This window comes from Pelodiscus sinensis, chromosome 21, assembly GCF_052426305.1.
Source record: "Pelodiscus sinensis isolate ZL-2025 chromosome 21, ASM5242630v1, whole genome shotgun sequence".
In the NCBI taxonomy this organism is placed as follows: domain Eukaryota; kingdom Metazoa; phylum Chordata; order Testudines; family Trionychidae; genus Pelodiscus; species Pelodiscus sinensis.
In genome coordinates this window covers 25,846,037-25,869,643 of record NC_143072.1, presented here as the reverse complement: position 1 = coordinate 25,869,643, position 23,607 = coordinate 25,846,037, and the positions used below count along the sequence as shown (strand labels likewise).

At 49.9% G+C, this 23,607-nt stretch overlaps 1 protein-coding gene across 1 annotated transcript in view; it reads left to right on the top strand.

Moving 5' to 3' along the window:
- Window positions 1-23,607, top strand: part of EFCAB5 (EF-hand calcium binding domain 5) — a 62,599-nt gene that overhangs the window by 35,701 nt on the left and 3,291 nt on the right. The window contains exons 11-20 of the mRNA XM_075904594.2: window positions 462-676; window positions 2,058-2,214; window positions 12,952-13,241; window positions 14,126-14,298; window positions 15,542-15,770; window positions 16,967-17,119; window positions 18,555-18,658; window positions 19,620-19,873; window positions 20,346-20,575; window positions 21,575-21,671. Of these exons, the coding sequence (XP_075760709.2) occupies window positions 462-676; window positions 2,058-2,214; window positions 12,952-13,241; window positions 14,126-14,298; window positions 15,542-15,770; window positions 16,967-17,119; window positions 18,555-18,658; window positions 19,620-19,873; window positions 20,346-20,575; window positions 21,575-21,671 (1,902 nt within the window). The remainder of the gene's footprint in view (window positions 1-461; window positions 677-2,057; window positions 2,215-12,951; window positions 13,242-14,125; window positions 14,299-15,541; window positions 15,771-16,966; window positions 17,120-18,554; window positions 18,659-19,619; window positions 19,874-20,345; window positions 20,576-21,574; window positions 21,672-23,607) is intronic.

Genomic DNA, 23,607 nt, shown 5'->3' with positions numbered 1-23,607 from the left:
AGCACTGACAATATTACATGACATTGTCAGTGCTTTTGCGGAAATTCAAGCGGCCAGTGTAGACAACTGGCAAGTTTTTCTGCAAAAGCAGTCGCTTTTCCGGAAAAAGTGGCCAGTCTAGACACAGCCCAGGGGTATTTGGACTGTGTGTCAGGAGCAGACCCTTGGTGGTATAACAGTGACTTATGCTAAAGCTGCATTGTGTAACTTCACCTTAGTACATGATATCTTTTGCCTTAAATTGCTGCTCATCTGTAAAGAAATAGTACTGGTGTTTTGCTTCATAAGCATACATAAGGCCATGGCCTGAAGCCCTTACTCAGTGTTTACTCAGTCCATATTCAGTCACCCTCCACTGAATCAGGACTTCAGGGCTTGGCTCAGGATTTCACACCTGTCACTTGCACAGCTCTGGATCAGCATCTGGCGTGGTGCTGGGTGATGTGTTTTCTCTCCTCTAGACTTGCGCATGAGCATAGGAGCTATTCAGACCCAGCGTGCCTCCGGTGCCAGGAGTGCCTTTGACAAGAGCTGCCTCACCCTGCCGCAGTTCGTACAGCTCATGGAGACCTTTGCTGGCGAAGGCAGCTCTCTGCCAACCATGAAGAAACTTGTTGCGTTTGTGAAAGAAGGTTACGTTCAGACTGAGGAGGAAAAAATCAAACAGTTGGAAAAAGTAAATGCAGTCAGGCTTTGATGATGTTAAGTGTGAACACACAAATGGCTAGAGAGGCAGAGCTAAGCACCCACACTCTCCGGTCCTTTTGTTGAGCTTTTTTGTCCCTCTGTTTTCCATGAGCTTTCCCCACATTAGCCCTGGGAATAATGCTGGGCTAAATCTGCCACAGGTTGGTTGCCTGTAACCGAGCCTGACTCTGTAAGGCACCAGGTGTGCAGCCACCTGTAAAATCGCTTAAGATGTTCTGTTCTTTTACCTCTAGAGAATACCATAAGATTTCAACTCTTGCATTTGCCTGTATTCATACGTGTGTGCATGTGGGAGGCTGGCCAAAGTGAGCATGTGCAGCGGTGTGTTTGTCACACCCACTGGGAGTTCAGTAACCTTGTCAGCAGTTGGATAAATACATTCACTCACACACAAGCCCAATCCGCCCAGTATCTCCACAAAGTGCTGATACATTTCTCATCATGTCTGCCTCTTTAGCTGCAGTTTTCCAGATTGCTTTCTCATTTCCCTCTGTGCTGCTGACCTAATTTGGGTGAGATATTGGATCTGACAGCTCTGCCATCCTTATGCGGAGCACTACGTTCTTTGCTGATCTTCTGTCCTTTCAATGAATTCCATTTCCAGCTGTTTAGCATCTGGTGCTGTGCAAAAGCTGGCTTTAATCAGCAAGTAGCCCATGCAGCCCCATAGGGCCCTGCACAGTGAAAGGTACTATCAGTATCAACAGTGTACAAACTCAAACAGAAAGAACAAACACTGCAAAATACTGTGGTGTCATTTACAAGGAGTCACTTGGTTGTGGCAGGAAAGACGAATCTGGAGTGTGGAACAGCTGTCTTGCCTTGGCTTTTGGCAGGTACAATGGGGCTCAGTCCCTTTGAGAAACTAACTCTCAGGCTACGTCTACACAGCTTCCCTCTTCCGCAAAAGCCTAGTCATGCCTTTTTGTGCAAAACCCCTCTTGCGCAAGAGTCGTTCTTCCTGAAAAAATGAGGAAGAATGGCTCTTGCGCAAGAGGGGTTTTTTGTGCAAAAAGGCGCTGTGTAGATGGCGCCTTTTTGCGCAAAAACCTCTTGCGTGAAAACTGCTCCTAATTAATTATGCAAATGAAGGAAGCTGTGTAGACGTAGCCTCAGTCTGCAAGCTAAAAGTGAGCTGCCGTTTACTGCCATAGGACTGCCATCTACTTCAGATCTTAATGGTAATTTTACCCTGACTTCCGGGATGACAGGCTTTCTGTGACTATCACGAGTTGTCAAATGTCCAAGTAATAAACCAGCCATAGCAATTCCCTTCCGGCTGTGGGCGCTATGCATTGTCAGTCTTTCCTTACCGCTTGCCTGTCTCTCTTGCTTCTTCCCTGCCCTAGGTTCATAGTGAGGCTCTCTTGGCCCGAAGGAAATTGCTCCTGGAGGCACTCTTTCAGAAGTGGGACAACGAGTGCTCCGGGTACCTTGACGTGAAAGAGGTGGATGCTGTTCTTGACACATTTAAGGAAGGAATGGAAAAGGAGGCTCTGAAAAAGGGTAAGAAAACAGCACTTTCCACCACTAGTTTGGAGCTGTGCAGTCAGTAAAAAGGCCGTGCAATGTGCTGAGTCACTAGCCGTTCACAGATAGTGCTAATGAAGGCGGGGCAAAGACTGTGTCTTACTGACTTTGCACATGCCACCATAAACAGAAGGAGCAGTCGATGAAGTGGAGACAGAGGGGTGTGTCTACAGAGAGCAGCCAGGGCCCTTTCTTTTCAGTTATCCAGGCCGGAGAGTTGGGGTTCCTTTGTGCTGCTGTCACGGTGCAGTGAAATGCTGCAAAGGTCCCTGTGATACTGAGCAGTACATGACTGTGGTTTGGATGTGAAAACCCAAGCCCATAGAGAACCCCAATGGGGGAGCATGTGACATTCTGGGTCCGACTTGCCTTCTGTTGTGCACAGCTGCACCTCAGCCCACCTCTGGAATGGTACTGTCCACGCTCCCTGCGGGCCTTGAATGGCCTCTCAGAGTCCCCTCAAGGAGTTCAGCTCCTGTGACCCAGAGATTCGGAGTTGTGGTGGGTGTGGGGTTTTTAACAGCTACGGTCAGCTCATTTCTCTGATTGAACCACCTTGGGCCCTGTTAAACAGGCCGGATCGGACAAACCTTCAGCAGGCGGCAGAATGCATCTGGCAGCTCGGTGGATACGCTGCTGAGCTCCAGTACTACCAAGCACCATGTGGCGGGGGCTTTGGGTACCAGGTAGACTAGTCGGCCACCATGGACAGCCGCCTTCCCACGCTTCCTCCTGGAATGCTGCGCGTTACATTTGTCCTGGCTACGCACTGCTGACAAAAATGATTCAATACGGCTTCTTTTGGCAACCTTCCCAAATCCCCTTGCTCCCCACCTCACGTCCAACTCGCTGTGAGAAGCCCTCTCATGTCTCAGTCAACTGCATCCCTGCCCTATGGCAAAGTGCCAGCACTGAGGTCTTAGGGACACATGTTGTAGGGTAGCCTATTGCAGTGGATTTAACACTGCCATGTGAAAGTGACCCTGCCATGGAGCATTCACGCCATCCCAGCTTCACTTGCCTGCAGGGCTATAAACTACGGCTATTCATGAGCCAGTAGCCCCAAACTCAGGCAGGGTGCAGCACAGAAAATAGGGAGGTGCAGTCCCTGCTTTGCGAAGCTTTTACCATGGGTGGAAGGAAAAGGGACACAACAGAGAAGCAATATCAAACTGTCCCCAGCTGCCTCTGGCTAATCTTCCATTGACATCGGGTACAAGATGGCCGTGGCTTTGCTGACCAGCTCCAGATCTGCATTGCATTCAGTGTGGAAGAAAGCCCAGGGACGGAGGGTCTCCCACGGCCGTCTGAAGTGTGGCTGCAGCACGGACAGAGGGTATGTCTACACAGCAAAGTTATTTTGGAATCACTTCGTTAGCATCTACACAAGCCAACCACTATTTTGAAATTAATTCGAAATAACAGAGGGCTTATTTTGAACTTGGTAACCCTCATTCCACGAGGAATAGCGCCTATTTCAAAATAAGTGCTGTATAGACACTTATTTTGAAATAGGGGGCTCCAGCCCTTCCCAGGGTGCCCTGGTGGCCACTCTGGCCACAACCAGGAAAACTCCTCTCTTCCCCACCCTCCCCAGAGCCCTTAAAGGGGTAGACCCAGTTTGGCTACAGGGCCTGTGACAGCTCCAGGCCTGCCAGACCAGAGCCAGCAGTTGCTGCCCCTGATCCAGTTGCCTCAACATGAGCGAGGCAGCCAGTGCCAGCCAGCCCTCCACCGCTCCCCAGTAGCAGTCTGCAAGCTCCCAGGAGCCTGCCAGGGGCTGGAGAAGGCGGGCACTTCCTGGTCCAGTGCGGAGATCATGGACCTGATTGATGTTTGGGGGGAATCCTCCAACATCCATGATCTCTGCTCTAGACGGAGGAACATGGCCATCTACAGGCAGATGGCTGCCAGCCTGGCCACAAAGGCCACATGCGAAGCCAGGAGCATGTGCGCATGAAAATCAAGGAGCTGCGGCAGGCCTATGCCAGGGCCACAGGGGACAGCTCCCAACCACAGGAAGACCCAGACCCCTGCCCCTATTTTGATGCCCTAGATCGCATCCTAGAGGGCTGGATGGTCTGTGCCCCCAGATGGTCATTGACCCTGGGGCAGAGGGCCCTGGCCATGAGACCGAGGAGGAGGAGGAGGAGGACCCTGGAGGGAGCGTTCCATGCACCCAGGATGTCTGAGCCGTCCCAGCGAGCCTGTCACCGGTGTCATCCGAGGCCGGGGAGGCAACGACATGTGAGTGCCATCACTGTCCCCTTATGCGGCGGGGGGGAGAGCAGGAGAGGGAGACCATGGATCACGCAGCAACCTGTACATGTGCCGTGCCACCCCTGGGCACGTGGCCCCAGCTGGCTGCCACACAGGGGCCTTGGCCTGTTACCCACACACGTGTATGTATGAAGGCACATGACATACTCCTGACCCTGGGGTGGGACACTGCATGATTCCCTCCCTCCACAAGCCCCCTCTACATGGAGGCAGGGGACATCTCCCCCCCTCCCTCCCCGCCCCAGCACTATATACAGCACAGGGGCATGGGTGCAGTCCCAGGCCAGCTCCCACTCCTGCGGATAGCAGGACATACCAAACATGACTTGCGTGCAGGCACGTTGGCTCCAATGGTGCAGAGACCTGCCGTCCTCACCTTGCAGAGGGGGGCTGGGATTCACTTGCTGTGTCCCCCAGGATAACTGACCACTTCTCTGATTTCTCCACAGCCGCAGCAGCTGCGAGTGCAGGGCGCACCACCCCACCCAGGAAATCCTCCAGCACCCAGGCCAGCAGCCTGACCCGTAACCAGGAGGAGTACCAGCGGCAGCACCTGGGGATCCTGCAAGGCCAGCACCGCATCCTGGACTACTGGGTGCATGAAGACCTGCAGCTGTGGCAGGAGAGCTGGTGGGAGCTGTTTGCCCAGGGCCGTGACATCTCCAACCACCTGTAGACCCTGGTGCAGAGATTGCTGCCTCCTGCCACTCCAGCTCCTGCAGCCGCCCAGCTACCGCTCCTCCTCCCACTCCTGCTCCCCCTCCTGCTTCTTCCTCCCCCTGCTCTCTACCCACCTCACCCTCCATACCCTCTCCCCCCCAGGGACGCTGAGGACCCCGCACCCGCAGTGCTGGGAGACAGGTGGACCAGCAAGACCCCCAACCCTGATCTTCTCCTCCCCCTTCCTCCTCTTGCCTCCCCCTTCCAGCTCCCTCCTCCCAGGTTTACCCCTCCCCTCTCCCACCGTCTCGCCTCCCCTCTCCCGCCCTCATTTCCCCCACCCCAGTTTTGTTCAATAAAGAGAGTTTGTTTTTGTCAACACATGTGTCTCTATTTACATGAGTAAGGGGGAGTTAGGGAGGGGTCAGTGAAAGGATGTGAGGGTGAAATGAGGCACAAGCCCCCAGTGTGGCACACCAGGGAGACTTTAGTCCTCCTCTGGGTGGAAGCTCTCCCGCAGGGCCTCCCAGATACGGACAGCCCCCCAATGGCCCCCCTGCTGGCAGCCGTGTGGGGCTGCATGTACAGGCCAGCCAAGTGGTTGGCTTCTGCCATCTAGCCTGGCAGGAAAGCCTCTCCCTTCCTCTTGCACAAATTATGCAGCACACAACACGCTGCCACCACGTGCGGAACATTCCGCTCAGAGAGGTCCGGGAGGGTGAGGAGGCATCTAAAATGGGCCTTCAACGGGCCCTGCTGAGCTTGGCACCTGGGGCGGCCCGTGAGCCTAGGCAAACTAGGCAGTTGCCTGGGGTGCCACTGGCCCTGGTGCCCCGTGATGACATCACGACCATTGACAGCCATGCAGGCAGGGGTGCCGATCGCGCCTTCCTCCTTGGGCACCAGCTGCCACAGCCGGCCTTAGGCCGCTCCTGCTTGGCACTAAAGGCTTGTCAGGAAGGGTTGAAATGTCCCATGTAGGGCTTCAGAAGCCAGGTTTGTAGGGGATAGGCCACATCCCCCACCAGGGACACAGGCATGTCCACATCTCCGACCCTGATGTGACAGTTGGGGAAGAAAGTCCCAGTGTGCAGCCTTTGGCACACGGAGGAGTTGTGGTAAACCCGCGCGTTGTGTGCTTTGCTGGACCAGCCCATGTTAATGTTGCCGAATTGGTTCCCCATGGATCGGTAGCTATCCTGTGTGGAGAGCTTCCAGAGGGTGATGGCCACATGCTTCTGGAGGGGAACAGCAGGCCTCATGTGCATGTCCCATCGCTGCAGAGCAGGGGCGAGCCACTCACAGAGCTTCATGAAGGTGTCCTTCTTCATCCTAAAGTTCTAGGTCTGTTGTTGGTCTCCCTAGCGTTCCAGGATGATGTGGTTTCACCAGTTGCTGCTGGTGTCCAGATGCCAGATGCGGCAGGGCACACTGACATCCAGGAGCTGCAGCTGCTCCTTCATGTACCCCAGGAGGGTCCGGATGACGGTGTGGGGGTTGGGCTGCAGCAGATGCTGTGAGGCAGCCTACAGAAAGCACAGCCGGGCTTGCAGCAACACAACCAAAAGAAGCACCAGAGTGCCCAGGGGCAGCTCCAGCTCCATGGTGCAGAGTGCTGTGGTGTCCCGAGTGAGGGCAACCAGAGCATACAGAGAAAAAAATGCTTTGCTGTCCCTCAGTAAGGTAGGAAAGCAAGTAGGGAAAGCTGAGAACCGGCTGTCCAGGGGGGTCCCTTTAAGCACAGGCCTCAGATAGCCTCAGGCAGCAGCCACACAAAGTGACTCCTGACCTGATGCCCTGCTGGAACCTGGTTCTGGCCGGCCTTAAATGCGATTCAGCGTCCTCTCAGTGTGGACGTGCTATTTCGAAATAGCCAAATGCTATTTCGAAATGCATTTTGTGTATAGACACGTTATGTCGAAATAACTATTTTGAAATAAGATATTTCGAAATAATGCTGTAGTGTAGAAGTACCCAGACACACCTGGGCTAGCTTCACCCACTTAAACAAGGCGAGCAGTGTAGATGCAGCAGCAGGACTTGAACAGGGGCTACCAATGTTAGTATAAAACTGGGGTCCCCAATAGGCTTGTACAGACCGCCGTGATGTCCATGCATCTCATCGACACTGCTCTCTTTAACCATGCAAGCATGGGTATGTCTAATTGTGCTTCTTTCACACCTTGCACTGCCATGCAGATATATCCTGGCACATCTGTCTTCAGAGAGTCAATTCTTATCTTGGGAGAGAAGTATAACTCATTGGAACAATGTAACAGGCCTTAGAAATATGAGTGTCATCACAAAGAGGAGGGCCAGCACAGTGATGTGGCCTTTCAAATTCGCAGAAACAGGCTGATGTAACTTACTATACCTGTGTCTTATAGTTCCTTGGATTGTATCCCTGCTACCAAAGGTCTATTCGCACAGGATCATGCACTCTCCATTCCCAGCAAAGCCAGGAGATTGACTCTTTCAGAAGGGGAATCAGTGTTTTCTCTGCAAATGAAAAACTCTGTACCTATGGTACCAGTTCCCTCTTGCCAGTTAGTCTGTGTTCTGGTACCGTACCTCCCCTGCCTCACACTGATTACACAGCAGCCAAAAGAATGTCACACACAGCCAGATGCTAGTGATAGCCCCCAAACAAACATCAGAGTGGCTGAAAGAATAATTCAACTCGATGGAAAGTTCTCCTTCCACATGGACCCTGCGTGATGCGCATTCCGTGTGCACACACAGGGCTCAGCACGGCATGTGGCTTGGAGAGCATTACTTTTACGTTCACGTAGACTGAACCGAGCCTGATGCTAGTGCAGGCAGAGCCTCGCCATAAAAAGCATCATTGATCTGTGCTGGAGACCTTAGGACCTCCCACCCAAGCCACATGGTGACCTCTTGCACATGCAGCTGCTTGAAACATCTTTGTCTCATAATTTTGATGAGTAATGGCTTTTTCCAAGACGCTATTTTGACTGAAATTTTTAGGGGGATTTTGACAAAAAAAAACCAAAACGAAACATTGTTTGGCTTGCTGGGTATTTCTTTATGCCTGCTGCTCTTTTTCCCTTTTTTAAAAAAAGAGACAGTGAGGAAAGAAGAAAGGGAGCAAAAGGGGAGCAGTAATCCAAACCCAAACATTATTCATTTTGTCACAAAACCTAAAAATTCAATGGAAAAAAAATTGTGTGCACTTTTGAAACTCCAAAGGACAATAAGTCATTGGCAAACATTTCTAAAAGGTCCAGAGCCATTTAGGGCTTACTTGTGCTTCCACTGAAATCAATGATAAAATTCTCATTGACTTCCAAGGGAGCAGACTCTCAACTCCCATAAATATCAGGGCCTTAGGGTCCTGGATGCTTTGAGAGGCAGAGTTGTTTCCTTCCTATTCCGGCATGTAATTTCTCAAAGCATTTTCCATTCTGTCAAAGCATCAAACCATTACATGTATTGATCACAAAATACTGCTCCCCTAGCAGCACTCTTCACTGCCACACACACTTCATGAACTATCGGTTAGTGGAGGCACTGAACCCTGTGAACAAGCAGCTCTCTCTCTCCCTCCCTCAGTTTACTTGTTTGGGAACTGCTAAATGTCAGGCCAGGGTGTGGCTCAGATGAACGGAAGACAAGCGCTTGCACTTGCAGTGAGGCAGGGGATGAATGAATACCATGTTTCAAAAAGAAAGCTTAGCCCGCACATTCAAAGAATTGTACAAGAGCACCCTCTTGTGTGCAAATAGAGCATTATGGGAGGTAACGTGCGTACCAAGAGCTGGTTCGTTAGTGGGGAAGGCTGGGTACTTTAGAAAACGCCCTGCATAGATCAGTTCAGGACTTAGCTGAGTAGAAAACAATATGAGATGTTCACATTTTCAGAACTGGCCCACTATTAATCCTACTTATACAGTGTAGAGTTTGGAGTCTCTTTTTTAATTGTCTGTACCCTAGGTCTTTGCACTTGTCCCCAGAATGGTAGAAATCAGCAGAGGTGATGCTAGCCCATTAGGGGCCCTACGCAGGCTCCCACACAACACATATTACAAAAGCAAATGGGGCCCCTGAGCTGGGTAGGGCCCTCAGCAATCGCTTACTCCACTTATGCCTAGCTAGCCCTGAAAATCAGCTCTGGTAAAATGCAGTTAGCTAGAATCGTCACTAATTCTGCTTTGACTGTCGTAGGTCCAGTGCCGGCTTGTACCTTACAGTCCGTGTTCTAGTGCTCTGTCCACTTGCCCTTTAAATATTCCAAATGAAAGCTCTTCAGCTACTTCTTGAAAGACTACCCTGGTCTGCTAGATAGCTTTGCTATGACTTGTTTCATGGAAGTCAGCCTGATTTTTCCTCTGATTAGTTTCATCCCCTTATTGTTTGAGTCTCTTGTATTCTCTCACACTTCCTCTCCTTCCTCCACATATTTCCAGATGGTTACCCTCTGGCCCCTCAGTCATCTCTTAGCCAACATCTGCCTGCGTAGCTCTGGGGATTTGCCCTTTTTATGCCACTCTCACCCTACCGCAAGCGTTTGGCTGCTCGTCTATCAACGGCTCCAAGTTTGTAACTGTCTGGTAATGAGGTGCCCAGAATTCAGTGCAGCACTCCAGATCTAGCTGTACCAGAGCCAGGGAGAGTAATTTCCTGTCCATGCTCAATGCTTGATCTCCTGAAGCCATTGTGATTTTACAGGTGTCCCTCTCCTGCTGCATATTTCTTTTTTGGGTTATTTCCCCAGCTGATGTAGGGGCATTTATTTTTTCAAGCTGAGTCTTTATTGTTTTCCTATTGTTTTTAACTTGACTAGGTTCTTTCGTCTTATTTCTCTGTCCTCCTTAGTGTTTGCCACACCTCCCGGTTTAGTATCTTCTGTGAATGCCATTGAAGTGTTGTGCATTATTTAGATTGAAAGCTCTTTGGGGCAGATCCATGTGCTTGTTTTCACTGTGGGTAGCACATGATTGGGGCCCACTGTGCTACCATGTTCATTGTCAGTCACCATCACCTTCACGTCCACCTCCCTACCGCCTGATGCATTGTCACCCAGCACCCTTTCTCACTGCCCACCAGACGGGTTCCTCTCTTGCGACAGTATTCATAAGGAAGCCAGTTGGAATTAACTGTGGGAATAAGATTATATCTCATCTACTCTGTTCTCTGCCGCTAAGGTGACTTGACGCTACAGAGGTTATTTTTGAAAGAGACTCCTTCAGTGTCCCATGGATGTTAACCCTTGTAGGGTTCATCACATAGTGGTAGGCAGGCTCTTTGCACCCAGCATGAGTATGACGACGTGTCGGGGAGCCCCCGACCCTGCACCCTCATCTGCAGCCAGATGTGACTTGGCCAGCCCATAGAATAGAAGGTTTTATTGCTTCTCAGAGATACAGAGCAGCACGGGGTCGATGTTGACATAGGAGCCAGGGCAGAGCCTTAGTCCTTTTGGGGGGAAGGGGCTTCACCCCTTCCTTAGTCTAAAAACATCCCCCCTTCCCTTAGCCCAGCCGAGACTAACTCAACTCTCAGCCACTGGTCCCTTAGCCCGCAGGAAGCCACGCCCCTTGCTTTGTTCAGATAGCCTTCCAGGTGTCAGGCGGCTGGGCCATGCCTACGTGCCTCCCCCCGCTGGGCACTGCACACAGACACACAGAGCCTCTGCAGCCCAGCAGAGGGGACACACCCAGCACAACACAGCAACCAGTGAATGCAAAACCAGAGTGGATCCAGCGCCACAAGAGTGGACAGCCCCCCCACTGCATCACAATGAGTAGCTACCCTGCCCCAGGAGCGTCACAGTTTGTTCCATGCTCCCTCCTTTCTCCATAGGGAGGCAAGTTGTGTCACCTACTGTGTTAGTGTAACCCACACACCTATATGTCTATACTGGCAGCTTGTTGCACCAGAAATATGCAAATGAGGCTAAGCGTGGAATATCACCAAGCCTCATTTGCATACCTAATGAGCCACCATTTTGTGGAAGAGGCTCTTGCGCCAGAAGGAGCATCTACACTGCCCCTTGTTGCGCAAGAAAAACCCTCTTGCGCAATGCCGCCACGCTGATTATTTTCAGGAATAACGGCGTTGTGCAAAAGGGTTTTTCTTGCACAAGAAGGGGCAGTGTAGATGCTCCTTCTGGCGTAAGAGCCTCTTCCGCAAAAATAGCGGCTCATTAGGTATGCAAATGAGGCTCGGCGATAGTCCACATTTAGCCTCATTTGCATATTTCTGGCGCAACAACCCGCCAGTGTAGACAGTGTAGCCCTAGTGTGGTTCACTGGCCCATGCAGTGGCCCCTAGACCACAGCAACAGATAGGACCAAGAGACCTCTACAACATGGGCTGAGAGCCAGGTGGCTTTTAGCTCAAAGGTAGGGGCTCTCTTGTCAGTCTGGCTGCCCTGCACTGGCTGGCGGGTTTGGAAGTGGGGATGTGGCTCCACCCCATCCCCTCCCTCTTCACTTACCCTCTGCTCACATGAGCAGGATGGGAGATGGCAGTCTGGCATCAAGGGGGGTGTGCAGCTCCTTTGCTACCCGGGGAGGAAATGCTCACTGGGTCAAGACTGAGCCCTGATTTATTTTTTAAATAAATCATCGTAGATTAACTCAGCCATGAAACCTGAAAGAAACGGGGAGACCAGAACTACAGAGAACGCGCTCTTCAGCGGAGAACCATGGAGGACAATGCTTTCCTTTCTGGCTTTCCCCTGTCTGCGCCTGCTGGTGAACTTCTCATAGTCCAGAGCATCCTCCGGTCATCTCTGTACTATAAAGGGAGCTTTAATTTTGTTTCATCCTCAATGAGATTTAATATAATCCAAATGTTATGTCAGTAATTCAGCCCAGACAACCAAAGTAGAATTAGTGAAGATTATAGCTACTTGGGAAGGTCTTAAATAACCACAAGAGATCTAAGTGCCGTACATCATGAAAACCCCTGGAGACATGGCTGTCTTGTAAGGCCAGCTGTAGGCTTTTGCCATCAAGGTTTTATGGGCATGGCCAGTAATTCTTCTGCAGAACTTGTGGCTGCCTTTGGGAGCCTGCTGTGCTGACACCTGATTGCAGGGGGTCTGTTTGGCAGTGTGATTGAGGTGAATGTGATTCTGGGGTAATGAAGAGCAACCTCTAGATCAGGGATGGGGAACCTAAGGCCTGGGGGGCAGATGCAGCCCCCAGCTTGCCAGGATCTGGCCTCTGAGATTTGGGGTTCTCCCTCCAGCATTGGGGAGCCCACACTGGCATTCTACCCCTCCCATCCCCCACACGGCTGTAGCATACATAATTGACTAGCCTGGGCCCCCCTAGACTCTGGTGTGTGAGGGGAATGTGGGGGAGTGTCCTTCTTCTCAGCTGGGGGCCACGTCACTCAGGACTTTTCTTCGTGTGCAGCCACTGACTGATTTTTCTGTGGATCAACAGCCCCCGACCCAAAAGGGGTTCTCCAGCCCTGCTCCAGATGTTCTCCTGCTGTGACTAGCTTGGCGGTCATGCAGAGGTGTGTGTGTTGGGGGGAGGGGGGATTTGGGGGCACTGTCCAGGTGTTTTCTCAGTGATCTAGAGGGGAGAGCGCATCCTGCCTCTGAGGCTGCCATGGCACTTTTCTGTTTGATTTTGGGGAGGAAGAAACAAGGGGAAAGAGAGACTCTTTCTGATGATGGACAGGGAACGCCCCTGCATCAGGTTTGGGACAGGCCTGGCATTGCTGCAGAGGGAGAGCAAAGCAGACTGCCACCAACAGGCATGCCTGTGCCCTTATTGCTGTTTCGTCCCTTAGCCAAGAAGCACCTTCGCTGCTCCCACCCACGCCCCGGTAGGGTGGTGAAGTTGTCTCCAAAGGAATTCCAAACTTATCTGGAACTGGTTGCTTCTGAGCTCACTGGGAATGAAGATGAAGTGCTTGATAACTTGGTGGAGTTTCTGACCATGAGTGTGGCACGAACCCACCTGGAACGCCTGCGAGGTTCTGCCAGGAGGAAATGGCTGCACAACATCCAGGATGCAGCGGAGACCAGTGGGGCAAGCATGGAGCCAGTGTACAAGGCCGTCTTTAAGGCGCTTTCCCAGGTACGCATTGCTTGAGTGACCCTGACCCTGTCTTCTGCTAAACGGCTGCATTCACCACCAATCCAGGGGGCGTAACATGGGGTGGGAAGCTGACACATCCCCTACCCTCAGCGTGCAGAGAGGGTAATCGTTTGCTTTTCAGAAGACTGACACATGAAATAGCAGAGGCCATGGTAGGTCAGCGATGAGATGCAGAAACTCTTGCTCCCTATCCTGGGCACCGTCAGCATCTCACCTTCACAATCACCTGATCACCTCAAGGCTTGGAAAGTTTAATACAATAAAATCCCAAAATGCAGGTTCCCAGTGCGATGGTTGCGGACAACACATACATATTCTGCTGGCCATGCACATGGAAAGTGTGTAACGGAAGTGGTGTCACATCTGGCTCCAGGTGCAACTGAAGGTGTTGGGATTGACCTTTGAAGGCTTGTCTGGTGACCCCTAGCTACATAGTGGACCCTGCTCCCTTCCTAGGCAGTACGATGGCAGCTGCTGCAGAGTAACAAGTGGTGCCAAGGTCCCACATCGAGCGAGAGCTCCAAGACAGTCTGCCCTGTGAGAGAAATTCATTGGCCAGTCTGACTGGGCGTAGGTCATTAGGGGCAGATGGAATTTTTAGAACAAAATGGAATGTTCTTAGCAGAGGGAGGAAACAAACCCATCTTCCCTGTCCATCATAATGCATCGTGGAGTTGATGATACTGTGAACTGGCCCAGACCCCATGAGACAAATGGCAGCATGGACATTGCTAATCATGCGGTAGAAAGCCACTGGCTTAGAATAACATCCCATGGCACATGACATAAGCTGTAAGCACATGGAATGGGTGGGATGGCCAGTGGCTAATGCACAGATGTAATGGGAACCATTTGGTTGCTAGGATGCAGACGCCCATGGGAATAACAAGAAGATCAGTGCGTATATTGCCCTTTTGGAACAGAACGAGCTTTCGCCAGAGCGGGGAAAAGTGCTTCTGCGGTATGTGGCTTGCACCTCAGAGGATGCTCCATACATCCTAAAGCAGGCCCTTTACGGGGACATGAAAGGAGTGAGGTAAGGAGGCCTGTGCAGAGCTGTTACTGTGCTAAAGTCACTTGGCTAATAGAATGTAGAGTGCAGGGACTACGGGTACATTAGACCGACAGCCCTGACTGACAGATATGATAGAGAAGACCATCTCCCAGGGGCCAACACAGGAATATTCCATATAGATTAGAATGCACTTTATATCAGTGGCTCTCAGCCAGAGGCCCAGGGCCCCCTGCATGACCGCCAGCGGGTTTGAGGGGATGCACCAAGCACGACCAGCACTAGCCTCAATAAAGCCCAGGCAGGAAGTCGAAGCCCTGCTGCATGGGGCTGCAGCCCTGGGCGGAAACTAAAGCTTTGCAGTGGCCCCTGTGGCCCTGGGCAGGTGCCCTGCTTGCTATGCTCCATTGCTGGCCCTTGCTTTTATTTCCAGAAAAACAGCAGTTGTGGCACAGCTGGGCCAGGGAGTTTTTATAACATCTTGGGGGGAGGCCCAGAAAGAATGAGGTTGAGAACCCTTGCGGGGTCATATTCAGCCTACGATTTCCTTCTTTCCACTTCCTTCCATTACTGCTTCTTAGACACCCCGCCTCCACCTGTTGCTACAAAGTACTTTCCCATCTCTTGCACCCTATGAGCACTAGGAAACCATCATCCGGTCCCCTTATTGCATATGGAAGTTCTACATCGTTATCTCTTCGCCTCCTTCCTTATACACCATGCAGTGCTTTTACCCCCCTCTGAACTGTCCCCTTCACTTGTCTCTATTAATTACATTCTTGGACAGGTATTTTCCAAACTTTAAAGATGAAAAGTGCCATGTAAAGTGCTAAGTGTGATTGTCATTAAAGTTCTGGGAAGCAAGACGCAGATGATGAAGTGGGTCTTATCTGTTATATTTTTGTTAGCTTCTCAGGTGCCCCAGGACTACCCAATATTCTGGGGGTTGTTTCATCGGTGCCTGATAGAGTGGGACCATCACCTTCCAATGCTACTCACGCCATAAGAGAGCCCCAGACTGCACTGTTTCTTGGTTTGCCCGTGTGCTGCTAGGTGGCATTGCATCCTCCTGTCTCCTTAGCAATCCACCATTTCCTGGCTGGAGGTGTCTTCAAGGCATTGCTGCTTTCAGGGTCCCTTTCCCCTAAAACACCCACGTTTGGGTTATTTTACTTTTAGATGCATTTGGAAATCCTCTGAGCTTTCCTAGATTTTCTCTGCCAACTTAATTTTCTCCTGTCCTCCTTGTGGTGTTCCTGTCCCTCAGTTTTGCAGCAGCAGAAGAGGGGAAGCCAGTCCATGTGCCAAGAGTTCAGCTCCATGGGAATATCCATTTCTGGAACTATGATCGGCCAGAACGGGAGAGGAGAGGCTCATTCCTGGTGCTGCCACTGCAGGATTCCCGATGGAGGATCTTTGGGATTTTAGGACTTGACACCCTACGGGACCGGTGTGAGCAAACCATCTTCCTAACCCACGAGATCAGGTTCTATCAGGTGGGCAGAATGAGAAAAGCAGGTTCATTAAAGGCTTCAGATATTAGGGACTGAGTGGCCTTCCAGGCCTCACTGTGGATGTGCAGCAGCTGTACAACTGAAAACGCACTGTCCATCCACGTCCCCTGATGGGACGGACATAGCACAGATACTGTCCTTGTAGTAGCTCTTTATTGAGGAGGCTTCCCCTCTCCATGTGAGTGGGGCACTGCGCAATCGTTTGTACAAAGTCACTGTCATTGGCAGTTATTTACTAACCAGAGGGGTGGGGTGTTTTTAACATAAGGACAGGTTAGACCTGTAGCCTGTCCAACTGCAGCTGGTGCCAGATTCTTCAGAGGGAATGAACAGAACAGGGCAATTTGTCAAGTGATCCATCCCCTGTTGTCCAGTTCCTCGCTTCTGACAGTCAGAAGTCTATGGACACCTAGAGGATGGGGTACCTTCCCAGACCATCTTGGTTAATAGCCACTGACGAACCAACTCGCCATGAACATAGCTATATATTTGTGCCATGAATCTGTTCACTTTATACTTTCTGGATTAATTGCAAACCACTGCACTTCAGCTTCCTTTCCAAGTGTTGCCAAATATGCTGCTGTTTCAGGCTGGGTCAGTGCCTTAAAACTTTCAGTATTGTTTCTTCAAACATTTCTACTTTGCTGGTTGATAATGATTCAAATGAGCTGAAGTCAAGCTGGAGATGGCATAAGCAGCCAGGTCATGCAGGGATGGGTGCAACAGAAATAGAAGCTTGAAAATCTCAGTGGCTGTTCTGATGCAATAGGAAGGGAACTTTACAGAGATACACGGTAGCCAGAAATGAGAGCGGCACACAGTCTAGCCGTAGGTAGGCATCACTTAGCCTTAGTTCTCTCTCTTCTATATTTGTATTTTCTTTTTCCTCTTACCAGGCCAGAATGCAGGTAAATACCTGCAGTTGGAACCAGCCTTGTTGTAGTTCCTCCTTTTGGCCAGAAGGGAGCACAATATGCCAGCAATGGGAGGCAAGGCCTCAGAGATCTTGTACTGGCCTGCCCCTGAGCCCTGGCAATCACAGGATAGCTTGAATTCTTAGAGATTCTCCCCTTGAAAAGCGATTTTGATAGACTAACATTTTGCTAATTGTTATGCTTAATGTACTATGAAAACATGCCGACTTTATCTGCAAATCATTTAAAGAGCTGTTTCCATAGGGGGTTTCCCATGTATTCAGCGACGCCTACCACCATGTCCGCACACTGGAAAACATATTGCAGGTTGCATTCACTGCTGTGGGCTGGCTGTGCACCAGGGCACCCACCATCCGCAACATCACTATGTACCTGGTAGAGCCTGGCAAAGATAAGGTAGGCATCGTCCTTTCACATTGGGCTTAGACCACAGCACAGAAGAGACCTCTTGCTATATTAGGCTATGTCTAGACAGCAACATTATTTGGAAATCACTTAGTGTGCATCTACACAGCAGGCAGTTCTTTTGAAATACTGTCGAGCTAGAGGCCTGCTTACTCTGACTCCTCTAACCCTCATTGTGTGAGGAGTAAGGGAAGCCGGAGGAAGAGTGCTCTATTTCGAAATACGTGCTGTGTAGACACTCCCAATTTCAATTTCAAAACCAACTATGCCATTGACGTAGCTTAAACCCTGCTGTGCAGATGTGCCCATAGTGACGAATTGTGCCAGTGCATTTTGGCAGGGACCAAGCATTGTTAGCTCCCAGCCAGATTAATCCTGCCACAGATCCCAGTGCCTGAGGCTGTCAGTCAGCAGAGTCTGTGGGGGAAAAGGGAAGGAAGGTCCCTGCTCCAGGGGATGCCACTTTTTATTCTTGCTGTTTCTTATGGTGATCTTCCTTCAATCAAGAAAGGCTGATAGGGATTCCCATCAGTTAATGCATTAAACTCAACAGCAGCACCCTCAGTAAGCTTCTCCTATGAGCTGCAGGAACTGGATTGTTAGTATTCCTGGCACCACAGGGCCCTGTGGAAGTAGAGAACAGTACCCTCATGGTCACCATGCTAGCCCACTCAGCAGCTGTCTGCCAAATGGATCCTAAAAGGGAACTGCTCTACCATGGAAGGGAAAACCAGCCAGAACCATGGAAGGGAACGGCCAAGTGGTCAATGTTCTGGCTCCTCATCCTGAAACGACCTCAGCAGGCAAAGTGTAAAGACAAATCCTGAGGCAGACTGCTCCCAATTAGCTTGCATGTAAGGGCAGCCCAGTTGCCGGCAGCTCACATGCCAATTACGCAGCAGGCCTCAAGACACTCGCACACCTGTCCGGTTACCTCAAACTGAATTTGGCAGATGAAAAGCAAGAGGATGAAATATTTGGGACTGAACAGGTTCCCATGGGCATCTTACTCTTCAGTCCAAGCTTTTCCTTTTCGTCTGATTGGCTCCCCATTAGTCATGTGCTTTGCTTCTAAAGATGGCAGCGTGCTTCATATCTGGCACATACACTGCCCTGGGGGCTTTATCTATGGGAGCTATTGACAGTGCAGATGAGGCTCACCCACCTCTTGGTATCCTTCAGGTCTGGAGCGTGGGGATAAGTTCCATTAGGCCAGTCAAAGGAAGATGTTGCACACACCCGTACTGCACAGTGAGCACTCAAATCCGGGCCTGTGGGGATAACACCACACCTGGTTAGAAGCTGTCCCACTGAGGCTGCATGTGAACGAGAGCACAGCCCTGGGAATTAAGCAGTGGCTCTCAGTAGCTTCAAAGTGGATGTTTGTTTCCTGCATGCAACACAAATGCCCTTTCCTCTTTTCAAGGCAGGTGACTATGTTTTGCGCATGACAATGACTACAGATCACTCTGGGCCTGTGAAAAACCTCTCCCCTCCCACTGTGCTCCGCAGGAGAGAAAATATCTTCAGGTGGGTTGAAGACTCTTTACTGTAGCCGTCCCTGTGGGTGCTGTAACACATGCAAAGAGCACTCACCAGAGGTGAGCTAAGTGGCTAGAATTCCTGCTGCATTCCTGTTGGCTGCTGGATAGAAGATTAGGCTGATAGGTTAAGTCCAACTGCAATGTCTGGCCTACGGCTGGCAAAATATGCATGCGCTGTAGACAGTCAGTGGGAATGGTGACTGTCACATGCTCTCTACCTTGGTATCTGCTGTGTGTGCGGTAATGAGTTATCTAGGCTTAGGGACCTTTTCTTTAGGCTACATCCTGTGAACATTCCACGCCAAGCATATTGCTCACTCACATCAGTACTTCCATATACTCTAAGAAAGCACTGGGTCAGGGGGTGGCTGTTTGCAGGACAAGGCCGCATATCTTGAGCATTCGGTTCTTGAAACGAATGTTATCTTTTTTTCCTGGTCCTGTCATCTTCATTTTCCCTGAAGCACCCTACTGTATAGTTATTACCTTCAACTACCAAGGTCCTCACAGGCTTAGCTATTAAATACACCTTCCCTTGCTGCCAAACTTAGTCAAGAAGTTACTTGCTGTTCCAGCAAATGTTTTTTTATTTTTATGAAACTCCACAGAGCCAATGTCAACATAGTTATGAATTGGAAACTGTGTTTGCAGCAAGAATACAGCACTAATTTAGTGTTTTTTATACCCTTACGATGCTCAGTACTAGACTAGAGTGAGCAGGGCTGTGATCCGAAATGCTATTTCTCTCCTTCCTATATGGCTGCAAAGATGCCTGTATCTGCCTGCATGTTGGCAGCTGGGAAGAAAGCAGCTGGTTTAGTGACATAAAAATTCCTTCCCTTTCCCAGCGAGCTATGTCGGTCGTTCCCTATAAATGCAATAGTAGTTGCCATAAAGGCTGGAGTTGTAGAGTTCATGTTCTTGTCCTCACTTTGCTGTCATTTTAGAGATTACCTCTTTAAGTGCACAGACAGCTCTGAGGTCATTAGCAGCTTCGTCTCTGGAGAGCCTCACATGGCAGTTCCACTCCGTGAGCCAACAGGACGGGCCCTCGGGGTGTTCGACCTCAGCCCTGCGCATTACCAGGGGCTTCCACCTCATGAGCACAGAGACCTGCGCATAATGCTGAAGATGACCCAAGCTGCCTGCTCTGAGATACTGAAGGAGTCTTCAGGAGAAACAGACCCAATCTATGTCCTAGGTACTGGGTGCGCAGGGCTAGGTTTCTGTGGCTGCTCTGAGGAATCTCAGTAAAGGTACAGCTAGGACAGCACTCAGACAATCAGCTGATGCTGAGGAAAACATCAAGGGAGGGAAAATGTTTCAGAGGCTCAGGCCCAGCTCCTCACAGGTATTTATTACTGTTGAGATAGGTGGATCTAGCAACCTTTGAGGATCTGGGTCTGTGTGTTCCTCAGAAGTGCTCAGGCTGAAATCCAGATCGTGAGCCTTGCCTCCCTTCCTCGGACCCACATCCATTTTGAAAGCACTGGCAGTCTCCCTGGGCTGTTTGGAAATCGACCGTTTGCGAATGCTATCTGAATTAGAACAGGGAGGGAAAGTGAGTCACAGGGAGGACAGTTCCCTGCATTCAAAACCGTAGGGTTAGGGTTAGCATCTTCAGTAGCAGGTGCTTTTGAGCCTCTCCTTGAAAGGCTGGCTTGTGATTCCAGTTGCAGAACATGCTGCGGATCTGAGGCGTACAAAGATTCTCTTCCATCGGCTCATGCTGCAGGACTTGCGTGAGTGTGTCCAGCAACTCGATCCTGAGTCATTTGCCGACATAAAGAGCTACACAGAGCCTCCAGCCATGGTGCATAACATAGTAAAGGCTGTGCTGCTTCTTTCCTACCCAGAGTACGTGGGTTCTGGGAAGATTGAGAACTGGAGTCATTGCGTACAGGTGAGATATCAAGTTTTTGTGCAGGTCTCTGTCTAGGTAAAAAGACACAGTGGGACTTGCCAAGGAAGATATGAGAAATAAGCTCCTGGAGATATGTTCTGGGAAGTGGTTGTAGGCCTACAGGGTTAGCAGGCCAGATTTAATTAAGAGTGGAAAACAAAAGAGTGAACAGAGACCTTTCTGGCCTTAAACTTCATAAATCTATGTCTATGCCTGAACAGTAGGTAAACAAGGAAAAAAATATCCATTTCCTATCAAGTTCCAGGAATTAACAATGACGTTAGTTTACCATGAAAATCTTTTAAAATGTAATATGGAATGTGATTTACTATAACACTTCAGCTTATTCTACAAAAAAATCTGATTGCAATGGGCCATCTGTCCTCCTTTCCACACCCCGCCACAGCCCTCTCCTGGTTCTTTATCATCCTTCTCTTTCTTTCCAGTTCCTCGTAGTTACTTTGCCCATCCTTGGGTTCCCTTCTGTCATGATCAACTGGCAGTTTGTTTGTTTCAAAAAGTTCCATAGTAAACATAATCCAAGATGGTGAATTACAAGCCTGGACAGCAGAACTAGGAGTGATGATTTCTGTTTCTCCAGGGTTTTAGAGAGGTGTGATATATGGCAAAGGTGTCTGTGTAAAATACAACTCTAATGCATATTTCTCTGTATAAATAGACATAGAGAATATAGTGGAATAAACAGCTGTAGCATTAGTCAATTTATTATTATATTGAAAGGACATTTTATTTAGAACCACTGGAAGACTTTTAGACCCCCTCTTGTCCCTTTGCTCTTCATATGCTCACTCGTCTGCCCTCCCACTGTTCAATTTTTCAGTTGTCCCATCCTCCTGCTGCTGTCACTCCCTTCTGCTTCTCCATCGCCATCAGTGTTCCCACAAACTTCCCAGCAGTTTGGCTTGGATACCTTTAGTGACATTGTAATCCTTTCCTGTTTTTCCTGGCCACTCTGTGATTCTATTCTTTTCACTGCAGAAGCTTGATGGTGATTTGATTCAGAAGATTTGCTGCATTGACCCAACTGCCACATATGTGCCAGTTCAGGAGAGACTGCTGGCTAATTGTATAAAAGGTATATATAAAAAACAAATTCTGGGGTCACATGCTGCAGCTAAGTATTGTCTCCATGAACTCCCGGGTAAATTTTTGGTTCCCCAACTAATGAAACCACAGACAAAGCATTCTGAACTTCTGTGGAATCTTTTTTGATCAACAAGACAATCCTGCAAGGTATGAAATCAAAACTCACAGCTCTAAGAAAAGGCAGCTGATCTGCTTTGAACTGGGTTCCGTCAACACGTCAGGGCAAGTAATCTCAGCACAGGCCAGCAGACACCAGACATTCAGATAACAAAAGTTACTTTGATGAGTAAACTCCTGTTGTACACATATCAGCCTGCTCTGACTTGTACCTGGGAACTGACACAGGGGAGAACCACCCCAGGATTGGGGGAGCATAAAAGTGGCCAATCACCATATTTGTAAACAACAGCTTACAGACACACCAAGGGCTCGTCTACACTGGCCCCTTTTCCGGAAGGGGCATGTTAATTTCAACTATCGTAGTAGGGAAATCCGCGGGGGATTTAAATATCCCCCGCGGCATTTAAATAAAACTGTCCGCCGCTTTTTTCCGGCTTTTAGAAAAGCCGGAAAAGAGCGTCTACACTGGCCCCGATCCTCCGGAAAAAGCGTTTTCCGGAGGATCGGGGCCAGTGTAGACGCTCTTTTCCGGCTTTTCTAAAAGCCGGAAAAAAGCGGCGGACATTTTTATTTAAATGCCGCGGGGGATATTTAAATCCCCCGTGGATTTCCCTACTACGATAGTTGAAATTAACATGCCCCTTCCGGAAAAGGGGCCAGTGTAGACGAGCCCCAAGTGCTTGTTGTTTGCAAGTAAGGGTCTGGCCTCAGTCCATCTTTTCTCACTCTCCTTCTTCTCAGGAGGATGAGCTTCCCAGGGCAGTAGGGCCATGGAAGAGGCTGCTATAATTCTGAACATCTTCTATATATTTAAGAGTTTGTGAGTCTGTCTGTTCGTGTGTCTGTTTATTTGTTCAAGAATGCCTCCTAAACAGTAAGAGCTAGGTCCACCAAATTCGGTATACAGCTTCCTCTTAACATAATAGATCAGGGTTGGGTTGTGCCAGGAAAACGGGATGTGCCTAGAATGGGATTGCTTCTCATAAAACCATACAGAAAAGGGACAGAATCACCAGGCAGGTGAAAGGGGATGGCTGGAGGCACGTCCCACCTCCATCTGGGACTACCCCAGCCCCGAGCCTCCCAATCCCAAGGCACGCTTTAGGGAGGGTGGAGGGGGCTGAAACGTCCCCTCCCCCCAATTTGTACAGGAGTATTGCTGGCTATTCCCCTTTGTCAGGGAGTGAGGGAAGAGTTCACAATTTGCTGCATTCCTCACTCTGGCTGGGGGGCAAGGGAGCTCACAAGCCTGGACCTGCCCCAGCTGGGGGACATGCACTCCTCTCCAGCTCTGCCCACTGGAGCTGCAGGGGCCACGAAGAGGCACCTCTCACCTGGCCCCAAGCTGCTGCGGTGAGGGAGGGCTAGGATAGTGCCCTCTCCCCAGGGCAGCTCCACCCCGGAGCAATGATTTAAATGAAGCACATACATTTTCATTTTATTTTCCAAAAAATAAAAATCAGTTGAGTTACGGAGCTGAGCAACACTGGGTCCATCTTCTAGTCCCCTGTAACAAACCCACAGGATTTGTTTCAATTTTAACAGCAGCATCTTTTTACATAAAACCCCTTCAATACTCTCATTTGTTTAAAGAACAAACTATCCTTTGCTGAGCTGATGCTAGATGGAGGGTCTGTTAAAAGCAGATGAGTGGTTGGCACTAATTAAACTTGGCTTATTTATTGATCCTATCTTGACACATGTACCTTTTTATAGCTATAGCCTAGGCAGGAAGAGTAAACATGGAACAAAGCCTGGCTGCTTCCCTTCTGATATTCAAATATTGGAGCAACAAGAGCAGCCCC